The following is a 25,767-nucleotide window of genomic DNA, read 5'->3' as shown; positions in this document are numbered from 1 at the left end:
AGACCATCTCATTGGGCAACTCCTAGCCTCGCATCACACAAAGATTTGTCCTGTCCTGCCTTGGCCTGGATGCCACACGGGTTTCTTCCATTGCAGAACTACCCCGTGACAATAAGGCATTATGCATCATGCCCCCATCCGACCCGATTCAATCGACCGCCTCATGAACCACTCCGGAAGATGATCCATTATTATCAGTGAACGGATTCGGATCCGACGTTGATGGCTCCGGAGCACCTAACACAGTCAAGATCATACCATTCATGCTTTCTTCTCCGACTATCTCACAAATAAAAACAAGACGCCAGATCGCTGTTATGCGGAGACGTATCTTCCACGCGAAAACAAAGAGGCTCTTCTTATCTCCTTCCCAGTCGTGAGAAGACTAATTGTTTTTGTTGTTGAATCCATCGTCAATGGAGCTGTCGACGTTTCTGCTTGGTTTCAGAGCTTCTGCAAACTCGTTTTTATCTCAGTATGAACCACTTGCTCTGCTTCTCGCTCCTGCCTTTGCTCTCCTGGCGGCTTGGATTATTCAATCATTATTCCACTTCGTTGAAGAAAACGGACTCAAAGCATCTATTATCGGATTCATTATGAAGTCTGCCAAGCAAGTTTTTCTCTCTTTACATTTTTTATCTTACTATGTATTGATATTTTTTAATTTTCCAGTTGTCCTTTTGGCCTATTAGGATTCTACGGTGTTGATGCTTTCTTACATTGTTTTCTGCTCTTAAAATTTAACGAAGCTTTGACCTAAACGCAGATTGATCCCTGGTGTGAAGAAGTACATAGAAGCTGAGAAACAGAAGGTCAGTTTGTTAATTTATTTTATTTCCTAAAACTCGGTTTTTTCCAGGATTTAGTTTTCATTTTATCTATCTTTACTTTTTTTTTGTATTATTTCATTTTCTGAACCATTGGGATGAGAATCATGGGACTGGCCAAGATTGGTGCGACTTCAATGCTATTTCCCGATTCCAGAAGTGTGTAGTTCTGGTCCCGGCTGTTCTACTGATAGAGTAATTACATAAACCTATCCATTAAGAGTTCTGCCTGCTAAGTTAATTAATGTCTGATAAATTTCCCGTACATCGACTTGAGAATACAGACGGGGAGTACTGCCCAACATCCAATTAATAAGTCTCTGGCCTAAAACTTAACCAAAAACAACACCAGCTAGAGAAAATTAGCAAAGTTGACAGGACGTTGTTGATCTGATTTTTATGCAAGGAGATCTAGCTAATAGGCTTGGTGTTATGGGAAAATCTTGGGCTGACAAGTTTGAGAACAAGAGTTGAAGTCTGAGAACAGCCACTTTGTGAAAAGAAAAAAAAAATGCCAAAGGTTGGTTTCATATCCTGTCAAACTCTTGCATTTGGGTAATGGCCTTTTTCCATCTAGCTAGTAGGCTTGTTTTGTTGAACAAATGAAATGATCCCTACCATGATTTTAAAAGGCTAGGAGGAAGCACATCCTAAAGGCAAAGGTTGACATACAATTCAATTTGTTAGAAGTAGGGGGGGTGCAACTTGGGTGGTCCTAGCCCCTGGGTTGGGTATTTATTAAACTTTTAAAGGGGTTTGGGGCCAAATGCAGTGGGAATTCTCCACATTTGGCACCTGCTTGTACCCCTAGTTAGAGGAGTCTACATCATGCTTCTGAATGTGAGATTCAATGTTTTTCTTGGAAACCTAAAGACATTAATAATGTAGAACAGCTAGTCTTACTACCTGATCTCTAGACCTACTGTCAAGCTGTACAGATGCAGGATTACTACTTATTATAGACTTATTCCAAGAAGCGTAATGCATACAATCGACACTGTTTGTTAGGGAAGGGACCCTCTGGATTGGATCATACTCTTGTTCTTCTATAGTTCAGTCAAACTTATAAACTTTATGGCATGGTTGAAAAGTTTCTCCTTATGGTGTAGAAGATTTGAACTGTCTCATGGTGCAGCCAACAGTTTATACCCACATTTATTGGAACTTTCTCGGGTGATCTTATTGTGGTAATTGTTGAAAGATTTTATTTTTCTGACATTACATGACATGTGTTGAAATTTGTAGCAAATAGGTAAGAAGAACCCATTGGAGTCGCATGGAGTCCGAATTCTCTAAAGTTCTACTTGTAATACTGGACCAATGTCATCAATCATGATGTGGCATGTCTTGTATATGTTGGGCCCACATATTAAGCTGATATGACATATCATTATTGCCTCAGTATCCTCTAGTTCCTGTGGAAGATTTCAACATTGCCCACTTCCCCCGATAATCAACATTGCCCACTTATATAGCTACCAATCTCTATCTCTCCTATGCTTGTATTACATTTGTACACAGAGTATAGATCTCTCCTGTGCTTGTATTACATTTCCACATTTGATCCTGATCTCTCTCTCTCTCTCTCACACACACACACACACACAGATACATGTCATTACCTAATGCTGGTGTAATGATAAAATCTTGGGCTGTCAAGTGTGAGAATGTGGTTTTGATTCTGAGAGCGGTTACTTTGTGCAAAAAAAAAAGCAAAAGGTTAGGACTGTATGCAGCCACCCCTCCCAAGACCCGAGATAGCTGGGAGTCTGGGACCAACATTGGGTAATGGGCCTTTGCAATTCTCAATCTTTTAAGAGAATTGCAAAGGTTATGCACACATCAACAAAATATCTATTGTAAGGATAAATGAAAGCCTAATGAATTATCAAAAAGAAAAAAAGAAAGCCTAATGGAGTTGGCACCATTAGGTTTCTCCGGGAGTTGGCAACTAGAGATAGAGTTAGTGCCTTAAGCATTGGAGTCAGCACTGTAGCACAAATTGCAAACAACATTTCAGCTTTCATTTACAATGACATTTATAGATGAACATCCAATTTCCTTGAGATCTTCAAGATAATTACCTTCCTAATTAATGTGACTAGAAAGGAAGACACTTATAACACTTACTAAAAAAAATTAAAGAAATTCATATCTAAATAAACCTAAAGGTTTTTTCTCTCTCTCTTTTTTTTCCCAGTTCTTTATTAAACCTGTGATTGATTTGATTGAGAGAATCTCCTAGGGGTCCCATTTGAGTCAGCCAAAGCTGCTATAGTGAGTCCAAGTTTATGGGCTGTCATGGATGTCTTGAATATGGATCTGCAATGCAAGTATGGGCTTTTGAGGTCCATGGATCTTAGGCTTGGGCCTTCTTTGTGGCCCATTTCTCCCCTCTATCATGTGCATTGTTTATTTCTTTGTTTCTTTGTTTTCTAATGAACTATGATATATCCTCAATCTTAAAATTTTCTTTGTAGATATGGGGAAAACCCATTTATCATGTGGGTGTTTGATGGATCTCTATGGCAGGTTGTGGAGAAACTACAATCTGGTAGTAAATCTAAAAGAGACTCCTGGCTAACAGAGCTGCCTAGGGTGGGACTTGGTACAGAGGTCATAGAAAATATGAAAGAAGAGAAAGGAAAAGATATCGCTTGGAAAGGCAAATGCTCCGGTACAGTGTATGTTGTTTTTGTATGAGAATTATTTACTTCTCTCTTATTTTTGTCAGTGTTATTTATGTATCATTTACATCATAAACAGAAACATTATACTTTTATCTTGTTTTCTTTGTCATTATGTATAGTCTCTAAACTTCAGGTTTATTAATGTTATTTTGTTTCTCTACAGCTACATTGGTGGAAGTGAGTCTGAGGGGCACTTTTCTGTGATAAACGAGGCATATTCAATGTTAGTAAGATATAATACAACTAATAATTTGCATTTCCATGTTGCAAATGTTTTAAATTTGAAAATTTACATCTATAATATGTGAAGCTCCTTGGTGATTTACCTGGTACAGACACAATATTATTTTATTATTATTATTATTATTTTCAATAATGAAGGAGGAATTGCATTAAAAGAAAATCAAAGGTTACAACTGAGATAAAGAGGTTTTTTTCCAAAGCAACTGTAAAAACGACTTACAAACATGATAAAAAAACAAAGATATACTAAGATTTATCAATAACAGTATCTTATTAAGGGTTCAAACTCTCTGCTGTGATGCTAGTTTCTTTTAAGCCCTGGCATCCTGGCCCTCCTCATCTGTCCAATCAATGCTCTGGTAGTGATCTAACTCCTTCCACACCGAGGTGAGAGTAGAACAATAAATTGATAGACAAATGATTTCCTTGATTACAAGCTGAGATTCAGCATATAGCTAGTAAACCCTGGCATAATGCTTCTGTTCTAGCTGGCTTCACTTGCTCCCAGATCTCATAAGCAGTGTCTGCCTGCATAAAATTCTTCCTCACTTGCAGCTGCATAGAAGCAAGGAGCCAAGACATAATCATACTGTTTTTCTAGTCCCATCTATCATGCTTTGCAGTTCCAGCCTTAGGCTCCTTAACCTTGCTACTGACATAACCAGCCTTCCCCCTTCCTGTAATATATAACTTAACGCTCTTGGACCATTCCAAGTAGTTTAAACCATCCAGAGGGATGATAGCCATAGGAATGTTCATGCTGTCCATTCCACCCTTCAACATTGTGAAGAAGTAACCCTGGAAGTAGCTGAAACCTCAATGGCCATGAGGGATAACTTTCACACCCTTTTCCTTTCCCTTTTTCTAGGAAAAGAGCACCCCAAACACTGAAGAACCAAACTGATTCAAAGATCAATAACAGAGCCAAAATGAGGGAAAAGAGAATACCAACTTCAGTCCAACACTAAGAGAACCCTCAAGTATAAATAATCTCTTCAGCTATAAACAGAAATTGACACAAAAGTGGGTCTTAAATCCTAGCTAATTTAAACAGTCCCCTTAAGCTTCACAGACACTTGCCACAGCCTTCAAACACTCACTACAAACACCATTTTCTCACAAACTCACATTCAGCAATGGAAAAACGTAAACATACCCAACCTGCAAGGTGCATACCTGGTAGCAAGAGGACCTCATGATCCATAGTCACAAGGAAGGCAGAACTTTCACTCTCTAAACTTCTACCACTGCATTTAGCCACAACCAAAAAATTTTTTCTTGGCACTACGATCAAGAAAAAAGAAGAAAAAAATGGAAAACTAGCTGATCACATCAGGTCAAGAGGTGATTCTTCAGTTTCCATTCCAAAAAATGGCAAGTTGATGAAAAACACGATCTCATTTGCTTCATGCACCCAGAAAAGTGCTCTGATACCAAATTATCCAACTAGAGAAAAGAAGAATCAAGAGGCAATAAGAGAGGAGAAGAAGAGAGAATGTTTGGAGTGTCAAAATCTAGGCTGGTGGTGCCTAGGTTCTTTATTTATATTAGGGCGATAGTACAGATTAAAGTAAAAGAGACAAAGGTTCTCCTGCGGCACAAATAACACAATTACAACAATCTAAATTAGACTAAAAACTAGATTCCAACAATGAATCCATGTCCTGAAATTCAGCATGTGTCTTAATCCAATTGATGCAGGGAAAAATTTAAAGGCACCATAGAAGAGGAAATCAAGTTTCTTCAAATCCTTACACCAACGGCAATTTCATATTTTTCAGTTATTTGAATTTTGACAATTTGAATCTTTGTAAATTATTTTAGTGGGTTATAATAGTGTCTTTTTAGAGAGTGTTAAAAGTTAAAAGATGAAATTATGTCATTTTTCTTTCACCCTATATTTTAGGGGTCAAAACTTGTCCATTTTGTATGATTTTTTGTGTTACTAAGTTGTTATCTATCCAATGGGACTAAGATCTTGTAGATCCAGCATGTTTGAATGAATTGTAGTTGTTTTACTGTTAGGTTATCAGTAGGAGTGAGCAAAAAAACGAAAAAAACGAACCGACCGAAACCGAACTGGTCGGTTCGGTGTTTTAAAAAACCAAAGGTACTGGTTCGGTTTTGGTTAACCAATATAGAAAACTGGCGGTTAACTGAACCAACCGGTATACATATATTTCTATATTTTTTTATATATTTATGTATATTATATATTTTATATATTATAAATTAATAAATATACATTATATATAAATATATATTTATAATATATGATATATTATTTATTATTTAAAATATAATATTTTATATATTTATAATTTTTATTATATTTATAATATATATTGTAAAAATTTTAAAACTGAAAAACTGACGAACCGGACTGATGGTTAACCGAATTGGTCAACCGATTGGCTTTGGTTGGTTTCGGTTACCGGTTTTCCAAAAACTGGTAGTACCTGTTTGGTTACAAAAAAAGGCCCACGGTTCGGTTAACCGAACCGTGAGCACCCCTAGTTATCAGTTTGTGATGAGATTTCAATCTTTCTTTTTTCTTGTCCCTCTGGGAGTTGTTTTTGTTCTGTTAAGTTTTAGTAGGATTACTACTGGGTTATTAGAGTTGTTTTTAGGACTTAGAATCCTTATTTGGGTCATTTATCTATAGGTTTGTCTTAGTTTTACAGTAAATGGAAGTTGTTAGTTCCCTAGTTGAGTTAGAGTCTGTAGAGGGAAATCCAAGTCCTTATGATAAATAGAGTCATTGTAACTGCAAATTAGAATTGATTTGATAAATAAAAGTTTTATTTAATGAATTCTAGTTGGAGCCAGGTATTTCTTTCTTTGTTTTTCTCTATCTCTAAAGTGCAATGTTTCTTCTCTCTTTCTCTCACCCATCAAAAAACTTTTTTTTTTATCCTCTTTCTTCTCTTTCTCCTCTCTATTCAGATCTTGTTCTATCTCTCATAATTCAGATCTTAATTCTTCATGTTATATTAACTTCAAGGATCATCATTTTGCTGTTTTGTATAGTTCCTTTCTGTTAGTTTCCGTAACAGCAGATCTTTTATTTCCCAACTAATCTTAACAAAGCTCTTTGATCATTACTTACCGATCCCAAAAAAAATAAAAATAAAAAATGAAAAAAAAGAAAAGAAATATAAGGACATCAAATTCCATAAAATACTCTTTTCACAAAAACCTCTCAGCGGCCAAGAAGATATAAAGCTCATCAAGTCCCTTGGAACAACCAATTCATGATTTAAGAGGGCTAATAATTAGACCTAGACATACCACTTGAGGTTTCGTATTGAACAGAGATGGAGGCACCACTTGGGCTGATTATATTTATCTATTTTTGGTCAGTTTTTTTTCTGGCCAGTTGGGGAGGTGAGTTCTACTGATGTGGAGGCATTTCTCTTGGGTGCACAGATCAATCAATAATTTGGATGACAAAATGATCAAACAGGGGACACAAAGGTACCAGCTATTTTGGGGCCAATTGTATTTTATTATATGTTAAAAAGGGGGGGGGGGAGGTGAGCTAGCGGTTGCTACAGTCAATTCAAGAGTGTTATGCACATGCTGTGCATAAATTTTCACCCCAATTAATTAAAGTTCAAGGTTATTGTAATACAATAAACTGGGCTTTTTTGAATTTGCGTTTTTCCAGTTTACATGTTTCTATCCTACCATATTGTTCGGTGTTGGAATACTTCAATATTGGGATGCAATTGCTTACTGTTCCTCCTATTATGGCAACACTTAACATGCAGTTTTGATTTCATCCATATCGTCAGGTTTGCACATACCAATCCATTGCATCTGGATGTATTCCAAAGTGTAGTTCGATTCGAAGGGGAAGTGGTTGCAATGACAGCTGCATTACTTGGCAGTAAAGAGAATAATTCAGGAGGACAAATATGTGGCAACATGACATCTGGAGGGACTGAAAGTATATTGTTAGCTGTTAAATCATCACGTGACTATATGAAAGCAAAGAAGGGGATCACAAAACCTGAAATGTAGTTTTAGTTTCTTCACTTGTTTTTTATTTTTCTTGTCAAATATTTTTGACCCAGGAAAATCTAGGTTGGTGGTTCTAATTTTTCCTTGTGTAGGATAATACCTGAATCTGCACACTCGGCATATGATAAGGCGGCACAATATTTTAACATCAAGCTATGGCGTGTTCCTGTGAATAAAGAATTTCAAGCAGATGTTAAATTGATTAAACGATTTGTCAACAGGAACACAATTTTGGTATGCATTTCTAGTCTTTCCTCATTAAGTTCTATGTTTCATTTTTTCTCACTATTATTCCAGAAAACTTCTGATCGAGATGGAAAAAGGGAAATCAAATTTGAATGCTACTTTTCCTTTTTTTCCTCTATATGGTTATTGTTTTACCATCAGTCAGGCAGGTAATCTCTAAACATATATTTCATGTCCAATTCAAATTAATTTGAAATTTATATTCCTCAGATTGTTGGATCTGCACCTGGATTTCCACATGGCATCATTGATCCTATTGAAGTATGTGATATTTGACTTGCCTTTGGAATTGTTAAAATTTGTTATGGTTTTCACCAAGAAAGCTCTTCTACTATGTTTTACTAGCATCGGTGGAGATCACGTGTCCTTTCTTGCATATGAAATCATTGTGCAGGAGCTTGGTGACTTGACTTCTAGTTTTGGAATTTGTTTACATGTTGACCTCTGTCTTGGCGGTTTCGTATTGCCTTTTGCTCGTAAGCTTGGGTATGCTCTTTATGATTGTCAATTTGAGGTTGCTTGTTTAATGGTCTGCTTGTAATAATTTTATATGCATCCTATAAAACTTTTTTAATGATAGCCTGCAATCTTTCCTCATAATCCACCAGCACACCATCAACCATTAGCTTTTTGGTGAAAATTTCCCACCTTGCATTTGTAAGTCTATGAATAATTTGCATTGTTATCCCCTTCTTTAGGCCAAGTGATCGTTGCCTGTTTCCTCCACTTCATATTCTCCCAATAAGCCACTCTGTTGGAAATCTGCTGGGTTATCATCCTCATATTCTTATTCTCCATTGCTAAATTCAGATTTCCTCCTTATGATCAATTTTTTCAATTGTCTTTAGTAACTCCCTCTTCCCAATTTCTTTATGTTGAGTTGGCTTGACACTTCCTTGCTCCATTCCTATCATATTTACTACACATCAATATTCTTTCTGAAATGGCCTATGCTTGTTTGTAAGATCCTAAATAGTTCATGTTAGTTATTACTATTGTTTTGCATATCAACCTTAGAAACTCTCTGTCTGTGTGTGCGTATGCACACATATATGTATCTTTTTATCTTTTAATATGATTGAAGAACAAATTGTTCTTGAAGCAATTCCTAAGCTTACCAGTTGGTTTCTTATACAATTCTTCAGCATGCTCTTTGACCATCCCAACACCATCACAATACTCTGAGAGTCAGAGATGCTTTTTTCAAAGATACTAAAAATCAATTACCTCCCATAAATGTTACAACTCATTCAATAAAATCAATTATCTATAAAAATTATTAACTCATTTAAATACTAGGTAATTTGATGGACTTCCTTCAAAGAGGCCAGTTTAATTTGTGCACCATTTGGAATATTGTCATTATCTGACCACACACTCTGGCTAGCCCATTTTTATAACCATTCAACATCTGCTGACCAATCAATGAAAAACCCATTCCTGTTGAAACATTCTTTGGATTATTGCTATTTTAATACATAATTAATCAATTACACAATCTGTTGGATGGTTAATGGATGATACTCTGTAGATGGTCAATTATTTCTTGAACTTGTCTGATGTAGATCCACAGGAAACCACCTAATGAATGCAATTAGTTTTAAGTCTGTGACAAGGAATTAAAGTGTTGGTTTTACAATTGCTTACTTTCTTCTTTCATTCAATCCACACCTCCAGCTTGATATGAATCCAGTGTCCTCTACATATTTTTAGCTTCATATTCATGTATGAAATTTTTAAAGGGTGTAAATCCATTCCTATTGTGCTCATCTTGAGTTTATTGCATTAGATATGTAGTTTTTTATATTTTTCATTGGTATTGCTGGAACCAATATAAACCTTATCTTTTCCTTTGTACTTTAATACACGTGTAGGTACCCAATTCCACCATTTGATTTTGCGGTAGAAGGAGTAACATCAATATCAGTAGACGTGCACAAATATGGCTTGGCTCCAAAAGGAACAAGCATAGTTCTGTATAGGAATCATGAAATTAGAAAGGTATGTGGTCTCTCTCTTAAAGTTTTAAAACTTAACCAAGGTCCCTTGCATAGTTTTCAAGGAGCCAAGGCGAGGTTAGGTGACAGGGGGGTGCCTAGTCGCCTAGGCGATGGATTTTTTTTTTTTAAGTAAAAATATATATCCTAGGGTAGTTCCCTAGGTTTCATAATCATATTTCCTTAATAAAAGTAGAAAGCCTTGTGTGCTGATTTGGCCAAGCTTCTTGTGAAAGGAAGAGGTGAAAGTTGGGGGTTTCAGTAATAGACAGAGGAAAGGGAAGAAAAGGAGAAGAAGGTCGACTAGGATAGTGATACATAACCCTAGCTGCCAGCCCCTCATTCTATTTATAATTAACTTAAGTATGGGATATTACAAAGATGCCCCTAGTAGGGCGGCAACTCAACTAAGTACTTACAGTTCTTTTAAAAATAAAAGACTAATGGGCCCAAGGCCCAACAACTTCTTAATTTAAAAGAAAACAAACTAAACATAAATCAGCCCACTCAACACTCCCCCTCAAGTTGGGAATAGATGTCACACATTCCCAACTTGCGTAGATCAGAAGAAATGTATGGAAGACAAACTTTTCCAGAAGTTACCCTTTCTCTGATAAAATGTCTATCTACTTCAATGTGCTTAGTTCGGTCATGCTGGACTGGATTATGGGCAATATTGATTGCTGTCTGGTTATCGCAGTATAGCATCATAGGTTCTTCTGCCTGTACACCGATTTCTTCTAACAGAGAACGGATCCAGAGAAGTTCTGAAACTCCATGTGCCATGGCCCTATATTCCGCTTCTACACTTGATCTTGCCACAACTATTTGTTTTTTACTCTTCCATGAGACTAGGTTACCCCCAATTAGGGTGCACACTCCTGAAGTTGATTTTTTTCATCAAGGCATCCTGCCCAATCCACATCTGTATAGGTCTCTAACTTCAGTTGTCCACGATCAGTAAACAATATGCCTCTGCCTGGATGTCCCTTCAAATATGCAAGGATCCTGTCAACTGCCTTCCAGTGTTGATCTCGTGGAGCATGCATGTATTGACTCACTACATTTACTGCATAGGAGATGTCCGGTCTTGTCATACACAAGTATAGTAGCCGACCCACAAGTCTTTGGTATCTCCCAAGGTCCTTCACTGGTTCACCTTCTGATGCATTGATTCTATGGTTCTGATCAATGGGGGTGCTAGATGCCTTTGTTCCAAGCTTCCCTATCTCTTGGTGAAGGTCTAAGACATACTTCCTTTGAGAGATGAAAATTCCATGTTTCGATCTTGCAACTTCGATGCCTAAGAAGTATCTTAGTTCTCCAAGATCCTTAATCTCAAATTCCTTGTGCAGGTTCCTCTTCAGACTATCAATCTCATCCAGATCATTCCCAGTGACAACAATGTCATCCACATAAACAATTAGGATTGACACCAAAGATCCCCTGTGCTTCACAAACAAGGTGTGATTAGATTGAGTTTGAGTGTAGCCAAAAACAATCAGGGCCTTTCTGAATCTGTCAAACAATGCTCTGGGAGATTGTTTCAAGCCATATAGTGACTTCTTCAGCTTACATACCTTTTCCTTTTCAGCATTATCATAAAAACCAGCTGGAAGATCCATACACACCTCTTCTTGTAGATCCCCATTTAGGAAAACATTATTTACATCCAGTTGAAACAAGGGCCAAGAGTATGAGGCAACAAGAGAAAGGAGTATCCAAACAGAGGTCATCTTTGCAACTGGCTTAAATGTCTCTAGATAATCAATGCCATAGGTCTGTGTGTACTCTTTTGCAACAAGTCTTGCCTTGTACCTCTCTATACTTCCATCTGCCTTATACTTTACTGTGTAAACCCATCTGCATCCAACTGTCTTCTTGCCTTCTGGTAGGTCCACAATCTCCCATGTTTGATTCTTAATCAAGGCCTCCATCTCTTCCTACATAGCTGTCTTCCACTCAGGTTTGGAGAGAGCCCCACTAACACCCTTGGGTATAGACACTGAATCAAGAGAAGAGAGAAAAGCACGGTAGGAAGGAGAAAGTCCACTGTAGGATAAGTACTGTGAGATACAATGAGCAGTGCACTTTCTCTTCCATTTTCTAAGAGAAATAGGGAGATCAAGGTTATCTGTAACAGTGTCAGTAGGATCAATGGGAACTGAAATAGTGGGATCAAGAAGAATACCTGAATCTGTATCAGTCGAATCTGGAGTCTCCAAGGGATCGATAGGAAGTGGTGTGAGTTCTGCTGTAGTGGAATCAACCGCCTTATGGAGTCTCTGCCGTGAGTAATGCTGTGAAATGGAACACAAAGGAGGTGGCAAGGTGGGTGACATCGGGTGGTGGTCAAGCAATAGGAGTAGACACAGGAACTGGAACTAGGAGAGGGATAGACTGCTGACTTACTTCCCCAAAACACTCCCTCCGAGAAGGATCCTTTGAGAAAAAGTACGTAGATTCAAAAAAGGTAACATCCATAGTAACATATCGGTTCCCAGAGACTGGATCATAGCAGCGGTACCCTTTCTGATTCTCTGCATATCCAAGGAAAACACATTTCTTTGCCTTGGGATCAAGCTTCGAACGGTAAGGGCCAAGAATATGTGCAAAGCAGACACATCCAAACACCCTTAGAGGAATATGAAACATCTCCCCCTGAGGAAAAAGAAGGCTGAATGGGGTCCTGAATCCGAGTACACGAGAGGGCACTCTGTTAATCAGATATACTGCCGTGAGAACTGCATCACCCCAAAAACGAACCGGAACTGTGGATGTGATCATCATGCTTCTTGCCATCTCAACGATGTGTCTGTTCTTCTTCTCTGCAACACCATTTTGCTGTGGACTATAGGAGCAACTGTTCTGATGGACAACACCATACTCCAACAGATATGAGGCAAGATGTTTCTCAAAATATTCCCTAGCATTGCCAGATCTGAACATCTTTATTCTTGTCCCAAACTGTGTTAGTACCATCTGGTGGAATTGCTTCACCAAGGATGGTACTTCATCGCGTGATTTCATCAGGTAAATCCAGGAATATCGAGAGAAATCATCCACAAATAGGAGAAAATAGCGATAGCCGCCCATAGAGGGAACATGATAAGGGCCCCACACATTCGAATGAATAACATCAAAGGGAGAAGAACATCTTTTATTACTAGGTTTAAAAGAGTGTCTACAATGCTTTCCAAGTTCACAACCCTCACACTTCAAACTTGACAGACTCACAGACTCAAACAGTTTTGGAAACAAACAACTCAAAGAAGAAAATGATAAATGGCCCAGACGGTTGTGCCAAAGCATAATCTGACCCACAGATTTTGACTCACTATCTCTGCAAACATGATGGCTTTGGTGAAGAGGGAGAGCATCCAGGAGGTAGATTCCATTCACTTCACGACCACTCCCAATCGTCCTCTTTGAATCCAGATCCTGCAAAATACAGCGTTCAGGAGAAAAAATTACTGAGCAGTTCAGATTCTTAGTCAAACTACTAACAGATAACAAATTAGTGCTCAATCTAGAAACATGGAGGACAGAGGGTAAGCAAATAGAATCATTGATCTTGACAGATCCCTTCCCAGCAATAGGAACATGGGATCCATCAGCTGTGGAGACCCTATCTCTGCCAGAACAGAGCTGATAAGAAGAGAAAATAGTGGAGCAATGGGTCATATGCTCTGAGGCTCCAGAGTCTATAATCCAAGGAGATCTCTCCTTACCTGAAGCAGAAACATAGTTTGCAATGACATGTGAACTACCTGTGTGGGCAAAGGAGGTAGAGTGAGCTCCACCTGTGCTACCTGTACCTTGTTGTCCGCTTACGGCTGAACTGGAACTAGTTGTATCCCTCTGATTCAGAAGTAACCCAAACCTTTCAAGCTCGGCCCTTGCTGCAGCAGCTGCAATGGACTCCAAACCAGCTGTAGTAGGGGGGGGGGGCAGAGTATCACCGGTAACTGCCATGTGCGCATTTCCTTTCTTATTCTTCAATCTGGTCGGCACAAGATGTGGGTGAAGCTTCCAACAAGTGTCTCTTGTATGCTTAGGCTTCTTACAGTAGTCACAGACCAAGTCCCTTTTGTCTTCCTTTTTGTTTTCATTGCCATTCTGTTTAGATTTCACAGCACTTACCATAGCAGACTGATCAGAATTGAGATTTTTCATCATTACATCCCTCCTGTACTCCTCTCCTGACACAAGGCATATGCTTGGGAGAGAGTGACACTGCCCCTAGAAAGAAGATGCTGTCGTGCAATGTCATACTCAGGGTTAAGGCCAACAAGGAATTCGAACACCCTATACTTCTCTAAATGTCTTTGATAAGTAGCTGCATCCTTGGTGGTTTCCCAAGCAAAGGTCTCTAGATGGTCGATCTCCTGCCACAGGGTCTTAAGGATTGAAAAATAGGCTGCAACAGATCTATCTCCCTGCCTTGTGGCAATAATTTGATTTCTCAGTTGATAAGCCCTAGCAACATTCTCCCTTTGTGAATAGGTTTCTGCAACCCCATCCCATATCTCCTTAGCAGTGTTTGCCCATAAAAAATTTTTACTTATATGTGGCAAAATAGAATTACACAACCATGTCATTACCATATAATTTTCCTGCACCCACCGGGAGTTGCCAGTTTCGGGTTTCACCTCTTCACCAGTAATATACCCCAATTTTCCATGAGCCCCAATGGCCATCTTTGCAGATTGGGACCATTCCAAGTAGTTTGTACCATCCAACCTAACTGTAGTAATGGTTCCAGCTCCGAAGGGGTCTCCAGCACCTCTTCCCACTGGTCCCATTTCATTCCCAGGCTTATATTCAACTCTGTATCCCTCCATGTGTCTCAAAAGAGGTACAGAAAACAACAAAAAAATGCAGCAAGAACAAACATAATACCTTATGGAACCAACGACACTCCTTTGGTGTCCTGGACTTTCTTTCCACGAAAGATTCCTTTTCGGTAGAATGGGAGAAGAGAGAGAAAAAGCAACCGCCCTCTCTAAAAGCCTCCAAACCACATGGAACTTGAATCGCCCCTTACAAAAAACCCAGAGGAACCCTAACTTGAATCGTCCTCTCTAAAAGCATATAGATCCATCAAGAAAATCCAAAAACTGGGCTTACCTGAGAGCTTCGATCAGCCTCTTAAATCTCCATGCAGTCGGCCGATCTAGGGCTACAGGAGTGAATCTCTTCAAGAACCTTCAACCTGCTCTGTTACCAAGTAGAAAGCCTTATGTGCTGATTCAGCCAAGCTTCTTGTGAAAGGAAGAGGAGAAAGTTGGGGGTTTCAGCAATAGACAGAGGAAAGGGAAGAAAAGGAGAAGAAGGTCGACTAGGATAATGATACATAACCCTAGCCGCCAGCCCCTCATTCTATTTATAATTAACTTAAATATGGGATATTACAAAGATGCCCCTAGTAGGGCGGCAACTCAACTAAGTACTTACAATTCTTTTAAAAATAGAAGACTAATGGGCCCAAGGCCCAACAACTTCTTAATTTAAAAGAAAACAAACTAAACATAAATCGACCCAACATAAATCAGCCCACTCAACAATAAATATCCATAATTTTCATAAGAAAAGTATAAACTTCATGTTGAAGTATAGAAAATCAACATATTCCAACATATTCATGAGAAGAAAAAGAAGAAAGAAAAGAAAATTCGAAAAATATAGGGGCTGAACCCCTATTTCTGTTATAGGAAAAGAAGAAAAGAAAAGGTGGCATATAGGAAAGACAGCATTGAACAATGCTTGTGTTGATTAAATCCTAACAAATAAGAAAATAATAGGAGGCAAGAGGTCCTTTGATAGAGTACTATTGGCATATAATAGGAGGCAAGAGGTCATGAGTTTGTATATCATATACTAGTTGTGTTTATGCAATTAGGAAAATGTAATTACATGCTCTTGATGTTGAACAGATTTCTAGGTGAGCTATTCTGCAAAGCAACATTTGTGACTTGCCAAAAAAAGCAAAGATGAATTTAATGCTTCTTTTTCTACCTGAATGATTTGGACCATAGATTTAAAGTTTAGTTGGTGGGAGATTTCACACAATTCGGAAGATGGGTTATGATAAGGAATAATAAAGGTTTCGGTTGAACTTACAAGAAAGTTAAATAACATAATATAATCTGTTCTTATTCTCTGTACTTTCAGGGCAAAATCCTGGAAGATTAGGTTAAGAGAAACTTGAAACTCTGTTTTTTTTTGTTTTTTTGAAAAAGGTGAAGTATTGTATTCTATAATAGATAAAATTATAGATCATATACACCCCAAAGGGACTGTACAAACTCAAAAAAAAAAAAATCCCTGCCAAATATAAATTCCATCTTCACTCCCAACCAACAACATAATTTTCCTTTGGTTTTTCCAAGCACTACCTGCTCAAATCTTGCATCTGCCAACTTGCCAAAAATTACATTACAAGATAGGCTGCGATAACATCAAACCACCATCCAAATGTATCAAGTACTGTGCCCCAGATTTTAAAAGGAAAAGTACAGTGCAGCAGCAAATGACTTGCAGTTTCCAAATCACCAGGACACAGAGCACAGCCCACATTATCCAAAGCCATGCCTTGACTGATCATCTTATCTTTAGTTAGGCACTTTTCAAGAGCTGTAGTTCACACCAAAAACTCTTGGATGGAGCAGCAGACAGCCATATCCTGTTGGCAGGTAAATTACAATTTGCACAAGGATTTTGCCTCATACAAAGTTTTGACTGCGGAGTAAGAAATAGCCTCTGTTTTCCCACTTCCATTGTCTGCAATCAGATTGCCCCACCCGTGGACAGATTTGCTGGAGAGATTGAAGCATCTCTACTACCTGATCCACCTCCCTATCATTCAGATATCTTCTTGGAATTGAATTCCAAGTAACAACACCATGAAGAATTTGGTAGTATTCCTTGACCACAACTTCCTTATTCTGAGTTGCCATAAATGAAGAGGGATACACCTCCATTAACGCTTGCTCTCCACACCACCTGTCCATCCAGAATTTAACCCTGTGCCCTCCCCCACCTTATAGCTGATTCCTTAAGAAAATTAAGGGTAGATTTTTTTTTTTTCCAATGCCTTTTCACTTGGCTGTAGTCACTCTCCTGCAAAGGCCGTCCAGTTCCTAACTGTATTTTGAATACCACTTCCCTATTAGGGCTAGATTCAAAGCCTTGAGCATTCTAATTCCCAACCACCAGCCTTGGAAGATTTGCATAGTGCTCAATATTTGAATTTTCAATTTTCTATAGCAGTTTGTTGGATATTGATTCTCTGTTGTTTTCTGGAATTCACTGTTGTAAGATTGTTTATTATCATTCACGTTTAATTATTTTTGACTCAGTGCCAAGTCTCATAGTCAATTATCTTGTCTCATAACTTCAATCCACTATTGAAATGAAAATCAATGTCAACCACAAAACAATATCATTATTTTAAGTTAATTAGTCCCCATCTTTATGGATAAATTGTGCATTCCCGGTCTATATTTCTGATTTACATGCTTTTCTTATAATGCAATATTTTACAATGCTAATATTAGTTTTTCCTGTTTACATGTCTTCAACTAAACTTATTTGATGGATCTCTGTTGCCTCTTTAACAGCACCAGTTTGTTGCTGGTAAGATTTCTTTCTCTATATACATGTGAACACACACACACATGAAAACACATGGAGGAAAAGGTTTCACAATCAGGTGAAGTAGGCAAGCTCCATAAATGATCTAACATACTCTGCTGCGGGGAAGCCTATGGACAATCAAAATCATCCATTGGATGGGGATCCCCTGAATGGAGCATCTGTTTACTCCCAAGTTCATATCAACTCTATAGTCTATATCACATTTTATATTGGAGTCCTCCCCAAGTGATACCAGCTATCCATGGTCTTAATATTTTTGAACTTGAACTGCCCTCCCAAATTAAGTACTTGTTTTGGCCACATGGTTAAATGTTTTAAGCTGAAAACAACCCCATCAATAGAGAGGTGATGAGAGGAGCATGCGGGTTTCCTTTGGATTCCCAATAATATTGCTTACAACCATAGTGGCACATGAACAATTCTTGGGCCAGTTAGATTTTCTTTTTTTTTTTTTTTTGGTTAAATGGCCTGACTAAAGCGCACCTGTTGTATATACAAATCCTTCCATAGAATTTAGAATCATGCTTGGTGTTGTTTTGTTTTTGTCTTGGAATTTATTTTTGCCTGATTAAAGTCTGTTAGTCAGTGCTATTCTTTTGGCACTTACTGCAATGAGGAAGGTTTTGGCTTAGAAAACATGGTAACTTGCATACATGCAAAGTACTATCTTCTGCATTTTTACTGATGCTGGTATATGTGCTTATTGTCCACTGTCATTTTTTTCTATTCCTTGCTACAGTTACTGAATGGTCTGGTGGGCTTTATGTTTCTCCGACCATAGCTGGGAGCAGGCCTGGGGGTTTGATTGCTGGGGCTTGGGCAGCAATGATGTCTCTAGGTCAAGAAGGTGAGACTCATCTACCCTCATTTACATCATAGATATGTTAAAGTTCTGCTTTTAGTACCAGAATTATATGATTAACAACCCTCTTTTCTTATTCATTAGTTCTGTTCTATATGATGGGTAGCTGTGGTTCATTTATCTTGTAGGGTACTTGAAATGCACCAAGGAAATCATGGAAACATCAAAGAGAATCCAGAAAGGGTAATTGATTTTTCCATCAACTTTGGTGGTATTCCAAGATTTCAGGTTCTCTAGAATCACTTTTTTTTTTTTATCAGCAAGAATCACCTTTTTATCTATGCAGAATAAAGGAGATTCCAGAATTATTTATCATTGGAAGACCAGATATGACAATTGTGGCATTTGGCTCAAATGATGTAGATATATTTGAGGTGAATGATATTATGTCTTCCAAAGGGTGGCATTTGAATGCATTGCAGAAACCCAACAGGTGAGTCTTTTTTTCTCTTTTATATGAGATTTAAGGACTGTGACTCCAAGAGGTCCACATGCGGCAAAGGTGTCAATGAAGCAGCCAATTTCATTTGAAATTGGATAGTTTGTCTTTTATCTAGCACTTCAACGAGTCATTGCTTAACTTGACTACCTGATTTAAGAATGAGAATTGTTAGAGTTGGTCGAGTAAGGGTATCTTAATCTTTTCATTATAGTTTAAGTAGTGTAGTGATGTGACAATTCTGTTTTGTTTTTTATTTCTCTTGCCCCATACTTAAGTAGGGGTATATTTGTCTTTGTACCCTTATTTTAATATAATAGAGATTATGGTCGACTAGGAGGGTTTAGATTCTCTAGTTCGACAGCCTTCTTCTTCTTCTTCTTTCTCTTTCTCTTTGAATAGGACTTATCTGAACCACTAAAACATGGTATCAGAGCACTAAATAAAAGAGAGGAAGGCTGCGATCTCAAGTTCCTGGACCTGCGATCTCTTCTACTCTTCTTTTCTCCTTTTCTATGAGGTGCAATCTCAGTTACACAGGTAGAAGGCTGCGGCACACCCAATAGAAAGCTGCAGCAACCCTTTTTTGGTGATTCAGGACTGCCGCAATCCCCATTGCAGGTGTTAGGAAGGTGCGGCAGCCCTAGGTGAGTAGTTCTCAGATTGCTGTCACCATGAGTGACAGCCCTAGTGGTTGTGTGGTGGTGTTTGTTGGGTTACAGACCCTCTACTAAGCAGTTTCAAGAGGTTTTTTTTTTCTTTGTTTGTGTTTGAATGGTGGTGAGAAAGTTTGGTTAACAGTAATGGTGTGAGAAATCAGTTTTTTTTTATGAAGGAGATGGTCGAATGTGTTTGAATGGTGATATATGTTAGTGTTTTTTTTATGGTGGCTGGTTGAGAAAGTGCCATAAGGTGATGTGCAGATTGCAACAGTGTTGATTGAATAGCAGTAATCTTTTTTGTTGGTTGATAATTCAGAACTAGGAGAAATCTAGTGTTTCGAGAACATGTAGCAACAGGAGATGGTGGTGGTGATTAGAAATCTAATGTGGTGATCCCCTCAGACTATTTAGGTGTGCAGATGATATCAATTAAACTTAATGGTGAAAATTATGGGCCATGGGCCAAGTCGGTGGAGGTTTTTCTCAAGGCCAAGAGGAAGGTGAAACATGTGAAGGAGGATAAACCATCAGTTGACTCACTAGGGTTGGATGATTGGGAACAAGAGGATGCCCAAATCATGACATAGTTATGGAACAGTATGGAACCCAAGATAAGTGCAAACTGTATGTTCTTAGATACAACCAAGGAAATATGGGAACATGCAAAGAAACTTTATTCTGGACAGGACAATACTACGAGAGTATATAAGCTCTATCAGGAGTACTTTAATTTACGGAAAGGAAATCAAACCCTTGAAGAGTACTATGCCATTATGAGGAACCTCAGGAATGAACTTAATGTCTATCACCCCCTCACTTTAGATGTCAAAATTCAGCAACAACAATGGGAGCAACTTGATGTAACCAGGTTTTTAGTAGGGCTGAAATTAGAATACGAACCAGTTAGAGCACAAATATCGGGAGGTTCTGCTCTTCCTACACTTGAGGAAGTATTTGCTCGGCTTTGTAGGATTTCCCTGGGAGCCATAGAGAGTAACACAACTTCTGACAGATCAGTGTTTGTTGTAGCGAGAGGAGGTGGACGTGGAAATAGAGGGGGAGAACATGCATTTCGAGGAGGCCGTGGTAGTCCCATGTTTGGTCGTGGTAGTGGAAGTGGTGGAGGTCGTGACTCAGGGGGAGGCGGTGGTAGAAGAAGAGGGCACACTACTAGAAGTGTACACATTGTGGCAGGGAAGGACATTCAATTAATTTCTGTTATGATCGACATGGCCCACCTTCCACATGGGCTAACCATGTAGTTGTTGGTAGTGGTGATGTGAGTGATAATCAATAGACAAATCAAACACATTCTACATCCACATCTGCTTCCGGGAAGGAGATGATGAGTGTACCACGAGATCAGTATGAGAGGTTCCTTCAAGCTACTTCACAACAGAACACTGCTACCCTTGCTCATTCAGGTATGGCTTGTCTAGCATCCAAACCTTCTCATTGGATCATTGATTCTAGAGCTTCCAATCACATGACCGGGACTCCAGGTGTATTCTCTTCCCTTTCTGAAACTTCCACATCCCAAATTGTTACCCTAGCTAATGGTTCTTCTTCTCCCATTTGTGGTGTTGGTAATGTTGATACTGCATCTCTTTCTTTATCCTTTGTTCCATATGTGCCCAAATTTCCATTCAACCTTATGCCTGCTAGTAAATTAACTAATGCCCTTCATTGGTCTATCACTTTTTACCCTTCATTTTGTGTTTTTCTGGATCTCAAGACGGGGATGAAGATTGGTGGAGGGCATGAAGCCAGTGGATTGCATTATCTTGACGGCGGTGGATCTTCAGTTGCACTTTAGACTTCCCTGACTCCTCTCCAATGGCACCGTCGGCTGGGACATTTATCTTTCAAAGCTCTCAAGATACTAGTTCCTTCTTTGAGTCATTTGTTTTCTTTGTAGTGTGAGTTGTGTTAGTATGGGAAACACCATCGGGTTTCCTTTAGTCCTAGGGTCGATAGTTGTATGTTGTGTCTTTCTGCTTTGGTCCATTCAGATGTTTGGGGTCCAACCATAATTGAGTCCTATAATGGTTACACGTATTTTGTCATTTTCATTGATGATTGTTCAAGGATGACATGGATTTATTTAATGAAAGAAAGAAGTGAATTGTTTTCTATTTTTCAAAAATTCCATGTTGAAATACGTACGCAATTTGGTGTTCCAATAAAAATTCTTCGTTCAGATAATGACAGAGAATATTTTCTTACTTCCTTTCAACAATATTTGGAACAACATGGCATCATTCATCAAGCCTCATGTGCATCCACCCCTTAACAAAATGGGGTGGCTGAACGAAAGAACTGCCATCTTCTTGAGACTTCTCAGTCTATCCTTCATCATATGAATGTTCTTAAGTGTCTTTGGAGTGATGTAGTGCTCACATCTTGTTTCCTCATTAATCGGATGCCCTCATCCATCCTTCATGGTCGGTCTCCCTTTTCTATTTTATTCCCCACTTTATCTCCATTTCCATTAACTCCCCAGGTCTTTGAGTGTGTGTGCTTTGTTCACAACCTGGGCATTGGTTTAGACAAGTTGGACACATGTTCTATTAAGTGTATCTTTCTTGGCTATTCTCGGACCCAGAAAGGGTATAAGTGTTACAATTCTATCACTTGTAAGTCATTTGTTTGTCCTGATGTCACTTTTTTGAGTCCATGCCATTCTTCTCAGGTCCTGATTTCTCAGCTTCTTCACCATTGATCCCTCTTCCTCTTCTCGTTAGTGATCCCATTCCAATTGTTCTTGTTATGCTTGAGCCTTCACCTCCTCCAATGCAAATTCCTACTGAATGACCACCGATCCGGCATGTGTATACTCATCGAAAAACACCGGCACCTCCTCCAGCTTCTACCTCATCTATGGATCTTATAATTGCTCCTATCCTAGAGCTGCCTACCTCTTCTGACCTAGATCTTCTCATTGCGTTGCGGAAAGGTATACGTAGTTGTACCTTACATCCCATATCCAATTATGTTTTAGTTTCTCATCTTTTCGCTTCACATTGCTAGTTTGTTTCTTTGTTGTCCTCAATATTTATACCCAAGGATGTCCAAGAGGCTCTTACTTCAACGGGGTGGCATCAAGCAATGGAGGAGGAACTCTCTGCTCTTCAACACAATCACACGTGGGAGCTCACCACTCTTCCTCCAGGTAAGCATGTTGTAGGTTGTAAATGGGTGTATACTGTTAAATATTTACCAGATGGTAGTGTGGAACGGTTGAAAGCCCGATTGGTTGCTAAGGGTTACTCTCATTTGTATGGGATGGATTATATGGAGACCTTCTCTCCTGTTGTTAAGATTGGTTCAGTTCGTGTCTTGATTTCCTTGGCAGTTATGTATGATTGGCCTTTGTTTCAACTTGACATTAAAAATGCCTTCCTCTATGGTGATCTTTTGGAGGAGTTCTACATGGAGCAACCACCAGGGTTTGTTGCTCAGGGGGAGGATGGTAAAGTGTGTAGACTAAAAAAAGGCAATTTATGGGCTGAAACAGTCTCCTCGTGCTTGGTTTGGGAGGTTCAATGAAGTGGTGAGATTTCGGAATGAAACAATATCAGGCCGATCACTCAATGTTTACCTATGGTTCTGAAGCCGAAAAGATTTTATTAGTGGTTTATGTGGATGATATAGTCATAACTGGTAGTGACAGGCTAGGGATTGACAGGCTAAAGGCCTTCCTGTAAGACCATTTCCAAACAAAAGATCTTGAGAAGTTGAAGTATTTCTTGGGTATAGAAGTTGCCAGGTCGAAACAAGGTATAAATTTTTGCCAAATAAAATATGTTCTTGATTTGTTGGAAGAAACAGGGTTGTTAGGTGCTAAACTAGCTAAAACACTCATGGAACCAAATGCTAAGTTGAGCAGTGATGCAGGTGAAATGTTTGATGATCCTGGAAGATATAGGCGGTTAGTGGGGAAATTGAACTACCTAACCATTACTAGACCAGACATCTCCTTTGCCGTCAATGTGGTGAGCCAATTTATGCAAAATCCCCGAATACTTCATTGGGATGCAATTCTTAGAATTATACGGTACTTGAAGGGAGCTCTAGGTCGCAGGTTGTTGTACAAACCAGGGGGAAGACTTGAGATAGTTGGGTATACAAATGCAGATTGGGCAGACTTAGTGTCTGACAGGAGATCCACTACAGGTTATATTGCACGCTTCTTGGAGGAAATCAGGTGACGTGGAAGAGTAAGAAGCAAACTGTTGTGGCAAGGAATAGTGCTGAAGCTGAATGTAGGGCCATGGCACACACCACATGTGAATTAGTATGGTTGAAAAATCTTCTGCAAGAAGTTGGATTTTCAATGAGCAAGCCTATGAGATTGTATTGTGACAACCAAGCTGCAATCCACATCTCATCTAATCCAGTTTTCCATGAAAGGACAGAACACATAGAGGTTGATTGCCATTTTGTGAGGGAGAAAGTCCTTATTGGAGAGATAAGCACAAAACACGTGAGTTCAGGTGATCAATGGCAGACTTGTTCACAAAAGGTTTGAGTTTAGGGAGAGTGAACTATACACACACACACACACACACACACACATATATATATATATAACAAGTTGGGATTATATGATATATATTCTCTAGCTTGAGGGAGAGTGTTAGAGTTGGTCGAGTAAGGGTAACTTAGTTCATTATAATAGTTTAAGTAGTGTAGTGATGTGGCAATTCTGTTTTGTTTTTTTATTTCTCTTGTCCCATACTTAAGTAGGGGTATATTTGTCTTTGCACCCTTATTTTAATATAATAGAGATTATGGTCGACTAGGAGGTTTTAGACTCTCTAGTTTGACAGCCTCCTTCTTCTTCTTTCTCATTTGAATAGGACTTATCTGAACCTCTAAAACAAGAATGATGGTAGCGACTGAAATTTTTAGGCACATTCTTTGGCAATAGGCAATCCAGGATGTTGCCCACAAAGTGGATAGTGGAATCACTTTGGTTGCTGATAGAAATGGCTGATACACGTATATTGCTGTTATGCTTGACATACTCAATTTCCTTTCTGTAATTGTAAAATATGATTATCTCATGCTTACAGTTCCAAGCCTCTGGATAAAGGGGGGTTGTTTCAGGTTGGTGGCTGACATAAAAATCTTTAGCCAATCCAATTGAATATGAATCCTGGATCATTTTGTGCAATTATAGAGCATATCGGCAGGATAGGGTTCATGTGGCTGACTGCAAATAGTTAGGATTAAGGCTGAGTTGAGTTGAATTGTGGAATATGATTTTGTTTATCAATGTAGTAATAAAAGAAGTGACTTTATTTGAAAATTTTTTCTCTGAGTAACTTTAATTATTTTTTTCTATCTTGTGCTTGATTCAGCATTCATATCTGTGTGACCCTTCAACATGTGCCCGTTGTCAATGATTTCCTGAGAGATTTGATGGAATCTGTGAAGACTGTAAGTCCTTTTTTTGTAACAAATCCAAAGAAGACCTATTTTGCTCTCCCACCCCCACACATATAAAAGGAAAGCCAAAAAAAGAAAAGAGAGAGAAAAGAAAGGAAAATTAAAACTGTTAACTAATTACACACATGCTTACCTGCCAGGCCACCTCTATAACTGGTAGAGCACCTCTTCTAGCGTCCATAATCTGGAAAAGCTGATTTGATATTTTTCATGTCCAATCTTTTAGGTAAGAGAACATCCAGGTCCTATCAATGGGGGGCTTGCTCCAATCTATGGTGCTGCAGGGAGGATGCCTGATAGAGGTATGGTTCAGGAGTTGTTGGTAAATTTCATGGACAGCTCTTGCTAGCTGCTGCAGCGATCTTTTACATCTTGTTCTCTGTTTCATGTGTTTCAATTGTATCATAATCTTTCTTCACTAAAGTTTATGCATTGTGAATCAGACACCTAGTGATATGTTGTACAAGCATTTCAATTCTTTGTAAAACATCCATAATCCAGCACATATTGCCCATATGGAGTAAAAATTGTCAAACCAGGATATTCAGCTCTTATATAAAACATGTCTGAAAATGCATGTGTGAAAGAACATTTATTTGATAGGTTAACTGTTGGCTAACAAACAGTTGAATAAGCCTTTTGGACTGGGGAACCAAAGAATG

The 25,767-nt window shown here is 38.7% G+C and overlaps 1 protein-coding gene across 3 annotated transcripts; it reads left to right on the top strand.

The window, feature by feature from the left end:
- Window positions 1-226: 226 nt before the first annotated feature.
- On the top strand, window positions 227-25,666 carry DPL1 (dihydrosphingosine phosphate lyase). Of its 3 annotated transcripts, XM_010250775.3 has the most exons (15): window positions 227-610; window positions 767-812; window positions 3,360-3,511; window positions 3,681-3,740; window positions 7,558-7,782; window positions 7,879-8,020; window positions 8,243-8,293; window positions 8,427-8,518; window positions 9,907-10,033; window positions 17,652-17,667; window positions 18,428-18,535; window positions 18,679-18,733; window positions 18,837-18,983; window positions 25,018-25,096; window positions 25,332-25,666. In XM_010250775.3, exons 1-15 carry the CDS (start codon window positions 417-419, stop codon window positions 25,452-25,454), a joined length of 1,617 nt encoding a protein of 538 aa, XP_010249077.1. In that variant the 5' UTR covers window positions 227-416; the 3' UTR covers window positions 25,455-25,666. The 3 variants fall into 3 exon arrangements, with proteins under 3 accessions (XP_010249077.1, XP_088760281.1, XP_088760282.1); XM_088904155.1 differs by lacking the exon at window positions 25,018-25,096; XM_088904156.1 differs by lacking the exons at window positions 8,243-8,293; window positions 8,427-8,518; window positions 9,907-10,033 and having other exon boundaries at window positions 231-610.
- The last annotated feature ends 101 nt before the right edge of the window (window positions 25,667-25,767 follow it).

The sequence above is a fragment of the Nelumbo nucifera genome, chromosome 4, assembly GCF_055504915.1.
Source record: "Nelumbo nucifera cultivar China Antique chromosome 4, China Antique-T2T, whole genome shotgun sequence".
Taxonomy (NCBI): domain Eukaryota; kingdom Viridiplantae; phylum Streptophyta; class Magnoliopsida; order Proteales; family Nelumbonaceae; genus Nelumbo; species Nelumbo nucifera.
This window is presented reverse-complemented; position numbering and strand designations above follow the sequence as displayed.